This window comes from Brachypodium distachyon, chromosome 3 (assembly GCF_000005505.3).
Source record: "Brachypodium distachyon strain Bd21 chromosome 3, Brachypodium_distachyon_v3.0, whole genome shotgun sequence".
Classification (NCBI taxonomy): Eukaryota; Viridiplantae; Streptophyta; class Magnoliopsida; order Poales; family Poaceae; genus Brachypodium; species Brachypodium distachyon.
Genome location: NC_016133.3, coordinates 33318586 through 33329613, shown reverse-complemented (window position 1 = coordinate 33329613; position 11028 = coordinate 33318586). Strand labels below are relative to the sequence as shown.

Below are 11028 nucleotides of genomic sequence, written 5' to 3'. Positions count from 1 at the left end.
GAATCCTAAAGCTAAAAAGATTTTGCTGAGCAGTAATGTTGTCTTTAATGAAAAAGTTATGTATTATGATACTTTGTCCACTGATTCCTCTCGCATTGAAGAGGAGAGACTTAGAGTGCAGGTGGAGCACGTTGATGAAATTGTTGACAACATTGATGCTCAGGTTGATAAAGGTAATGATGATGGGAACAATGATGATAATGATGATGATATTGTTCCACTCTCACCACCTGTTTTGCAGCAACCCACACGGTCTATTGCAGCTGACCGTCCAAAGAGGAATAAAGGTCCTCGCCCACGTTTAATTGAAGAGTGTGATCTTGTTTATTATGCTTTGAGTTGTGCAGAACAGGTGGACCATGATAGTGAACCGGCCACATATAATGAAGCAGTTGTTTTCGGCGACCATGTGAAGTGGTTGTCTGCCATGCAAGAGGATATGCAATCTCTTAAGAAGAATGGCACATGAGATGTTGTGCCCTTGCCTAAACAAAAGAATGCCGTTCGCTGCAAATGGATTTTCAAGAGAAAGGAGGGTTTGTCTCCTAATGAGCCTGTGAGGTTTAAGGCAAGATTAGTGGCAAAAGGTTTCGGTCAAATACCAGGTATTGATTATAATGATGTGTTCTCTCCAGTGGTAAAGCATAGTTCCATCCGTACTTTCTTTGGTATTGTTGCTATGCATGATCTTGAGCTTGAGCAGTTAGATTTAAAGACTGCATTTTTGCATAGAGTTTGAGGAGGAAATATACATGGTCCAACCTGAAGGGTTCATAGTTCTTGGTAAAGAGGAGTTTGTATGTAAGTTGAAGAAGTCCCTTTATGGTTTGAAACAATCTCCTAGACAGTGGTATAAAAGGTTTGATTCATTTATGATCTCAGTATGACAGTTGTGTCTACATTAAATTTGTTGATGGATCAATTATATACTTTGAAGGCACAACTAAGTAGTGAATTTGAGATGAAGGATCTTGGTGCTGCTAAGAAAATCCTAGGTATGGAAATTAAAAGGGACAGAAAATCTAGGGTTGCTATTTTTTAGTCAGCAAAGTTACATTGAGAAAGTATTTCACCGTTTTAATATGCATGATGCAAAGTGTGTTAGTACTCCTATTGCTTCTCATTTCAAGTTGTCAGCGTTGCAAAGTCCTATTTCTGATGAAGATATTGAGTATATGTCACTAGTTCCCTATTCTAGTGCTGTTAGTTCCTTGATGTATGCCATGGTTTGTTCACGTACTGATTTATCATATGCTATGAGTTTGGTCAGTCGTTACATGGTTAATCCCCGTAAAGAACATTGGAAAGCTGTTCAGTGGATTTTCAGGTACCTCCGTGGCGCATCTAATACTTGCTTGAAATTTGGCAAGACTGATGAGGGACTCGCTGGCTATGTGGATTCAGATTTTGCTGCCGACTTGGATAAGAGGAGATCCCTCACAGGTTACGTGTTCACGGTAGATGGATGTGCTGTGAGTTGGAAGGCAACACTGCAACCAGTTGTTGCTCAATCTACAACCGAAGTACAATATATGGCTATTGCTGAAACTTGCAATGAATCTGTTTGGTTGAAGGGTTTGTATGCTGAGCTTTGTCAAGATGTTTCTTGCATTAACCTGTTTTGTGACAGTCAAAGTGCTATTTACCTTACTAAGAATCAGATGCTCCATGAGAGAACCAAGCACATTGATGGCAAGTACCATTTTATTCGCGACGTTGTTGCACAAGATAAATTGAAAGTATGCAAGATCAACACTCATGATAATCCTGCTGATATGATGACAAAGCCTGTTTCTATTGCTAAGTTTGAGCTATACTCAAACTTAGTTGGTATAAATGTTTAGGCTCTAGTGGTTATTGGCGCCGAAAGTGTTTTCTTTGTTGATTCAGGAGTTGTTGCCATTCATGCTACAAGGAGAAATTTGCTTCAAGGAGGAATTTGTTTCAAGGTGGAGTTTGTTGGATGTTATCCAAATTCCAATGGCTGGAAGTTCCGGTCCAGCATCCGGGCGTTCTAGGTGCCGGAAGTTCCGGCCCAACTTCCGACCGAACCTCTGATTGCTCTCTGTTGCTTTTCGGGAAAATACAGAACTTGCTGCGGAACTTCCGGATATTCAAGAATTATCGGAACTTCCGGCCTCCGACCGGAACTTCCGGTGTGCCCGTTCCGGATCTGGTTTGCCCTAATGCTCTTGCTATATATACCCCTTGTAAGCCGCCGTTTCGGGATGACTTGATCTCGTGAAATCTCCCAGACGTTGTAAACACTCTCATATAGTGAAGTTTCACTGATTGACACCCGTGGTTCTTTTCCATCGTTGTTTCAGAGGATTTTTCACATTAAATACATGTGTCTTTATGCTGTGATTTCTACTTCGTTCTTCGTTCTTGCTTGTCACGTTCATAGCACATGTAAGTAGTATCCAAAACATACTTTAGTTTTTATTCCCACATCTTTTTTTGGATACTCATCCCTGAAGCTGGAGACGCAATTGATTATAGAAGAATTGAGGAAAACCGGCTGAAGTTTCCGTACATTTGCATCAACTAGAAGCATTTGGATACAAACAAATACCAACCACTTGAAGGCACCGGTCACTGTCAGCAACTGCTGCCACTGCACTAAATAAACCTCTCAACGATTTGAATTATTGGTGCCATAGTTTACCCTGCGGTGTCGATGAGGCTCTCTAAAACTTCAGAGGAAGCAGTTAATGTCATCTGAATTCTTGGAAGATGAACACTGAGACTAATTATCAAAACTTTCTGAACTTACATCTGTGTATAAGCTATTCTGTTATAAAAAACCTGTCTTATTCAATCAAGAAAGGCAACAGCAGCCACATGTGATGAAGAAACAATGACAACTTCCGTATGCAAAATTTGCTCAAGACCAAGTCAGGATAAATCAAATCTCAACGGACCACAAGGTCAAAGGGCATACTTCTCATTTAAGCCCTGACGTGCCCACATTTTACCTGCGTTTTCGAGATTTGCCTCGAGATTTCACTTTCTTATCAAGATTTTTGACCCGATAGCCAAGAGCAGCAGCATCAGGTTTCTCCAAAGATTGCTTGGCTGACATGATTGCTAAAGGTGAATCTGCTGAAGGTATTGCCTTGGATCCACCAAAAAAACTGAAAGCTGACTTCTGTCCGGGTGCAGACGGAGCAACCAAAGCATGAAGATTAAACAACTTCCTCACCGTGGGTCTCCGGATAACTGATAAAAATCAAAATACCATATGCTATAAACTATTAGACCATGAAACAGAACCTTATGCCCTAGAGCAATCATGTCTCACTTAAAGATTCAAACCATACTCACCAATACCATATACAAGGGTGAATAAGTTTGACGTGATCCAGTAACAGAAAATTCCCTGGAGAAAGCGATTAGGAGATTAGGAAATAAGAAAATGCTGTGAATAGCGAATACTATGAAAATGGTTGTATCTAGAGCTAACTTGACAAGTAGGGATAATACGTGATGCTGTCTCAGTAGTCCAGCCTTATCTTTGCTCGTTATGCAGACTAATGGGCAATGGCGTGTATCTGTGTATATGTTTGAAAAAAAATTACCCTACCAAAATTAGTCTTCTTTCTTTGTCCACTCCAGTTCATTTTTCTTGCTAACATTGGCCAACTCATGGTAAAGCAAAACCGTCACCAAAATTCTGGCTAGCGAAACCAAGCATACCCTTGTGGTCTGGCTTATATGCTAGGTAGACGGTAGTAGAATCGACCCGGGCCATACGGAAATAAAAAAAAATGGAGAAAAAAAGCTTGCTGCAGCTTAACAAATTTCTAGCACTAACTCATGACCATACTTCCTACAGCTATCTTAGTCTCTGAGCAACATATACATATCTGCTAACAACAAAGAAAACCTCGCCATGAAAGAAAATCAATCCTACAGTCATCAGTTGTCTCAGCCACAAGACATGAGAAATCTGTCTAAGCCATTATTTCTTTCTTTGTGACACAGAGGCCAATCTAATATTAAGATTAATTTTGCCAGCCCCGTGAGACAATCTTACATAATCATCAATTTTCTGGATATATTTTCTTCTTAACGAGAATTACTTTAGGATACTTGTTGGTATTTGGAGAATATGGAAACTTAAACGAGAGTTTATTTTCTGCTACCTGTGTAGTGGAATTGTCTGGAACAACAGGAACTAACTGGAGGTGATGCTAATTGGTTTTTCCTAGATGCTTCCTACTTATGTGTGTGCTCTTTCGCCATGTGCTAGGTGTGTCTGGACGATCTGGTTATAAGATGCAGTAGTTAGTTTCTCTATCTGGTTTGTGGAGAATCTACATCACTCTCAGAAGTGCTTCCTTGTAAAGCTCATAAACCCAATTAGGCACTGTGTTTCCATAATAAAGCTGGACCTTAATCCTAATTATCTTTGGTCAAACATTCACATAACTCCTAGCTCATAAAACTGAAGGCCTGAGATAGCTCAACAAAAAAGCTAACATCAGACTCCTCATGTTCTCAACGAAGAAGTTACACCAGATTCTTAGTTCTTGTCAACCAAGAAAGTGAGATCAGATTTGTCAAACATTTCAAATCTTGGTTACTACTCGTTCCCAGTTCTTTCATGTATTTCACTACTCCCTCTGATCCATAATAGGTGTCTCAGATTTTGTACTAACTTAGTACATAAGTTGTACTAATCTGAGACACTTATTATGGATCGGAGGGAGTACTGATCATCTCAAGTAAGATCAGATATATCATCTATGTATAAAAACTAAGCATCATAGCACATATGAACATTGTTATACCTTGGCAAAATTCATTGTGAATGGGACTGTCATAACAGCCATTCCTCTAGAAAACATCTTCATTTTACCAGCCATAGGATTGGTTTCCATTCCTTCTTGCAAGTTAATCTGAAATAACACACACAACATCTAGCTTTAGACTTCAGTATTGGCAAATACACCCAGGAGAGTAGATGTTTCTAATTCAAAATCGGCTGTTTGAAATTTTGGATGTTTACCCAAGAAAGCTGACTAGTTAGCTGGATGAGGTAACGAAGAGTTTGTTTACCTCTGCAAGTTTTACAAATGAATGCACCATTTGACAGGCATGCACGATTACATTAGCATCAGGATGCCGCTGGGCATCCATTGCCCATTGCCTGATCTATTACCCGTACAATTGGGTCAGGTATGGGTCAAAACTTTTCTGCCCACAAAAGGTATGGGTCGGGTGTGGGGAATTATCCATAAGGGCCCAAGGGAACATGGGTATTACCCAATTCCCCACAGAAAATCTTCGATCCCAGGCTCCCCGCCGCCGCCGCTCGGGGCACCTGCTTCTTAGTTCTCGCCTAGGGCCTGAGCCGCCACCGTGCTCCTCTGCGCTCGGCCGGAAGAAGCCTACCTCCACACGCTCTTCCCGCCCCGGAGCATGCCCGTGCTCTAGTCCGCCGCCAGCATCGACCTACTCTTATTCCTCTTCCTTGAGCTCGACCTCCGCTCCGTTCCGCCATAGGCTCCCGTTCGCCTGCGGCATCAGCGTCGCCTTCGTTGTCTGCGCCAGCGTTGTCCCGGGCGCCAACGACGCTGGCTACGTGCCGTTCCTCGTCTTCATGGGGGGTGGGCGCTCTCCATCACAGCGTTCCCCATGCCAGCATGCACACATCCTTGCCGAGCTCAAGCTGCTCACCACGCCCATCGGGGGGACAGTGCTGGTGGCGGCAGCGTTCAACGACGGGGCCGCGTGGGTGCTGCTGGCGCTCGTCCTCCTGGATTGTGGTGCATTGCCTCAACAGGGATTGTGATTGGATTTTTTTTTTCGATGGATCTTCGATAATTTATTTCTTCTTCCTCGATTTGATCCAGCCGCCAGCTTGTTTGGGAGATTGTTTTTTCCGTGCACCCAGATGTCCAATGTGGGTATGGGTAAAATGGGCAATGGGTATTACAGGGAGGGTAAATACAGGGAATTTTTTCTTTGCGTATGGGGACGGTAACACACGGGTTATAGTCCATACCCTCCCCAACGGCGTCCTCACATTAGGAAGATATCCATGATGGAAGTAAATTCAGGTCCGGACTATAAATAAAAAATGATCACCCCTAAACACTGAAACACTAAGCATGCAAGCAAGAAACCTTGGTACACCAAGTCAAGCGTACAATGCTGGACAGACACACACCACAAACACATTACACAAACTGCATACCTCTACTGTAGCTAAGAATGTCAATCCTGTTAACACAGGAAGGATGTAAAGAGGATCCGGGGTTGTCAGATCGGTAAACCAGAATGCTCCACCTCCTTTCAATGAAGGGACTTTCTCAACCATGTTATTTATCTACAATCGGAAAAAAAAAACAAGGTAAGTAAAAAAAGCAGAAGAATCAGAGGGGCAGTAAGATGTATAACTCACAGCAAAGTAAAAGCTCATGAACATTGGCCCTTGGATAAGGAGTCCTTTTAGTGGACTAAATGGACTAACACCATGCCTAAAAGAAAAGTGCAAAAGAAGTTAGAGGAACTGCAGCAAAAGCAGTGTTCGTAATACATCATGTACCATAGAACAAAAGCTATCTCCCTGATATGTTCAATTTTGAATTTGTGAGTAGATAGAAAGAGGACTGAGAGAGTAGAGAATGTGTTCTCAAACATGTTAATACAGCCATTCACACCAAAAGAATCTTAATCCATCAGCAACAAGAAACTAGTTAACAGATTTTGGAACCATGGACAGTACAACATGAATCAGGAAATATACATCAGATGCCATTGTGATTAAAATAGTGACAAGAATAATCTATTCAAAGCTCCATACTTTTTGAAGAGTGCTTTTATTTTCTTTCTCCCCTCCATTGCTGATTTTTGATCCATACTCTATCAAATAAAATTGCAAAATAAATGCGTTAAGGAATTAGCCATAGATGAAAATAACTAATAGTCCCTCCATTCCAAAATGTAAGAAGTCCTAGCTTTGTCCTACGTCAAACTTCTTAAACTTTGAACAAGTTCATAGAAAAATTTACCAACACTAATATAAATTAGTTTTATAAATTCCATCATGATATATACTTATATATTATACTTATTTGATATTCCAGATGTTGATACATATTTTTGATAAACATGGACAAACTTTAGTAAGTTTGACTTAGGTCAAAGCTAGAACATCTAATATTTAGGAACGGAGGGAGCACATAATAATACCCTCGACAAGCTAAGAATTTAGACTCACATTCATTTCGTCCTTAATGGCTTCCATCTCTGGCTTTATTGCCTGGAAAAAAAGGCATAAGTTTGGGAGAAGCAAAGAATCATCTGAAAATGTTACATTAAAGAAACCAGTTGTTACATACAAAGCTCAAATAAATTAACTTCAGGAAGACCGGAAGATGAAGGAACTAAAACTAAATACAGCAATATCAAATGACTTTGTATAGATATCTTCAGAAATACCATCTACATTATGCATAGTAGGGTAACTAGGGTTCGCTGATTGGAATGCAGGATTTAAACGTATTAGTGGGCAAACTTAGAATTTGTCTTATTGGCACTGGTGCAAGGGGCAAGTTTGTGGGCAGGAGTAGGGAAAGAGTAGCACATTACATCACTAAATGATTGCATGCGAGAAAGTTAAGTTTCCAAAAGTGAGTCCCCTTATTATATACTCCCTCCAATTCTAAATTGTTGTCGTTGTTTTAGTTCACAAGAATTTAGGATCGGAGGAATATTTGATAACACCAGAATCGCATAATCATGGAGGATTTTAAACTTTACTGGGAATTCTAAAATGCATGAATACTGTTAAGTAGTTTAATCACACAAAAGAATCATGGGAGGGGAGCGCAGAAGCATTGGAGGTAGGTCCATCGCCACTGCTACAGCCCACATCTGCTAGTCTGTTGATCTGGGGAATACAGTGTTTTCATTTTTTTTTCCCGGATGAAGTTAGTTATTACATGTTGCAAACGTTTTCACGAGAAGCTTATAACCCACACACACACATTAAGCATCGAGCAAACACTAGGCTAGTAGAATCACAACACGAGCACTTTACATTTAGCTTATGCGTGGACTTGAGCTGGTTCACCAGCAACGGGATCGTGGCACTCCGAATCAGCACCGTCGTCAGTGCAATACAAGCCCACCTGACCAGTAGACGCACGACACATCAAAGGCGAACAGGTAGCAAAGTAGCAAACCAAGAACACGATACAAGGAAACAGATCCCGAACCTTAGAAGCTGCATCGCGAAGCTTACCAGTTCAGCCCGGTGAAGGTATGGATGGTATCGATGAGGTGCTGCAGCGCTGCGACGGGGAAGAAGGAATCGGCGGCGGCGGCGGCCACTTCCCCCGGGAACGGCGCCGGCACCGTTGCAGCGGCCGCTTCCGCGGCGTCGGCGAGGACGCCCGCAGCAGCATCAGCCTCGCCGGTTGGGGCGGGGGCGGAGGCGGGCGCGGGGGCGGAGGAGGAGAAGTTGCGTCGGGGTAGACTAGAGTGGTGGAGGGAGAAGGGGAGGAGGTGGTTTAGGGTTTGGGCCGCTCTGGAAGCGGGCGGGAGAGGGGAGCGAAATGGCGGGAGTTGCGGTGGTTTCGAGGGGCTTGGGCGATCGTCGTCGTTGGAGCGGGAGGAGAGGAGATGGGGTACGGAGGGGTGGAGGCGACGGGTGAGGTGGTGGGAGAAGCGGGAGGCGAGGCTTCTCCGCGCGGCGAACGCCATGGCTCTGGACTCTGGAGGCGGCGTGCGGACAGACACGACGGCGGGAGCAATGGAGTGGACTGAGCACTCCCGACTGAGCTTTGGGCCTCCGGATGTTATGGGCCATCACGTACAACGGCGCAGGTCAGTCAGGTGGATGAATTCCTCTCAGAAAAAAAAAATTGGTTGGATAAATTGGTTTTTCTTTTGCGCGAAAGAATTCAGTGATTCCCCGGGCGTCGCCGTGAAAAATTATATATGCTCGCATGAATATGATTTTAAAAACAAACAATAATAATTTGATTTAATGTAAAATAAAATCTTTATATGAGTCGGACCGTAAATCCTACGTGAGACGACTAAATCAACATTTTCCAAGCATGAGTCAAGATGTCCACGTGGCGCAGTCAATGTTACATGGCAAAAAAAAGACAAGTCAACAAGTCAAACATCTCATGTCATGGTCAAAGGGTGGAATGAGTTAGAATAGTGGGCAACAAAAGTGTATGGATGAGGCTTTTGGTCCATCGTGGACCATAAACCAACCCTCACTTTCCCTCTCATAGTGCACACAAAAGTTATGAAACAAGGAACCACTTTTACCATTGTGCCCCCACTTTTCTCTCTCTCTCAAGGATAGCCATGGTCTTTTGTCATAGACCCCTAAGCTATAAATACCCCCCATGGGGCATGTACCATTCACTCTCACTTGAATATACTCAATGGGAGATGGTTAGAGTGCTCCCTCTAAGGTTCGCTCTCGCGCGCCACTCTCGACTAAAAGTCGATCGGCCTCGAGAAAGCCTTTGTTGGGTTTGTCCAAGGATCAATCACATGAAAACGCACACGCACACGACGATCACCGGATTATTGCCAAGGGCACGTGCCGTATCCTCTTTTCTTTATTTCTCTGAAATCAAAACTCACAACTCTTATTACAAGCTACTCTGACTATCCGTGTATTTATACACGCACGGCCAGGACACACCTAGTACTATTCGGACTCCAAGTCCAATTCGTACTTGAACCTAACTTTACTCCTGGCTCACACACGGCCATGACTCCTAATCCTACTTGGACTAGCACTCTCAAACTCACCTAATCCTAGTAGAACTCAAACTCAAGATTCATTCTAACAATCTCCCCCTAATCTTGAAGTTGCTGGCTTCAGCGCTCTCCCTGATCTTGGCTCTCATCAGCTTCACGACTCGTCGACTCAACTCAATTGATGATCCAGACTACCAGCCCACGCGGACACATCTCGCGTGCTACGTGCAGATTAGACACACCATTAATCTCACGCAGGAACTCAACTAAACTGGTCATGATCCCACTACACGCCAAGCTTGATCGTCTCGCCGAGACACGTAGATGACCACCTCGTCTGCACGCACGTCGATCTCTTGCTCCGATGACACACCATACCGGACAACCTTCGACCGTGACGCACTTCTGCTACAACAGAGCTTCACACCGACGAGCACTTGGTTGGCACGGGCTCGAAGGAGAAGGGGTTGGGTTAGAGTTCCGAGGGTATCCTAACCTCGATACTTGGAAAGACGCGTTCAGTCCAAGTACGAGGCGGCCCTGACGAATCTCTCGCTAAAAGGTGTCTTGGGAAGATCCGCTCGGCCCAAGCCCTTGGCTAACAACCCCCCCGAAGCCTTTCCTAACATAGGATTAAGTCGCACTCGCAGGGTCGACCGAACCTATTCAAAAAATATCGACGTGTCAACTTGTTCAATTGTATGACGACCTTCGCTATCAGGCCGGCGAACACGTCCTATTTTTATACTCACACTTGTGCCATCGAGCATTGGCACCCCTTAGTCTAATTCTTGTCGAGAACAACAATAGTGGCGCCGATCGTGGGGAACCCTCGCCACAATTGAAGATTTAATGGCCCCGACGAAGCCTACTTCATCGGGTCCCCAACTTGCCGCGAAGTCTACATGGTTGCAAACGAAGAAAGCAAGTGCCTCGGGGCTCCCGAGGAAGAAGGAATCCTCACCAATCCAGACGTCGCCACATGCATGGTCGCCACGACGGAGGTCGCAGTCGCCCCTTCACTACCGGCTGTCCCGGAAGGAACCAAGGTGCTCGAAACCGTCGTAGGCGGTCCCTCGACACTCACCAATGTGGTGGCAAGAATCGGTGAGCTGCCTACGTTTGCAGCCCCCGCAGGGGAAACGGAACTCGGCATGCCTCGCTCGATGGGCTTCACGCCACCTTCCCTACAACCGGTAGTGACCTTGCCCTCAGAACCTACAAGAGGAAACAATGTGGCGTCAGGAGAATCTGCGCCAAGAGTCCCAGCCTACGACCCCTCCA

At 44.1% G+C, this 11028-nt stretch overlaps 1 protein-coding gene across 1 annotated transcript; it reads right to left on the bottom strand.

Moving 5' to 3' along the window:
* Positions 1 to 2779: 2779 nt before the first annotated feature.
* LOC100836268 (mitochondrial inner membrane protein OXA1-like) lies at positions 2780 to 8805 on the bottom strand. Its single transcript, XM_003574165.4, has 9 exons — positions 8258 to 8805; positions 8054 to 8144; positions 7232 to 7273; positions 6815 to 6873; positions 6413 to 6488; positions 6206 to 6337; positions 4797 to 4904; positions 3328 to 3382; positions 2780 to 3222 (listed from the first exon to the last, which is right to left on the bottom strand). Exons 1-9 carry the CDS (start codon positions 8716 to 8718, stop codon positions 2975 to 2977), a joined length of 1272 nt encoding a protein of 423 aa, XP_003574213.1. The 5' UTR covers positions 8719 to 8805; the 3' UTR covers positions 2780 to 2974.
* Between the last annotated feature and the right edge of the window lie 2223 nt (positions 8806 to 11028).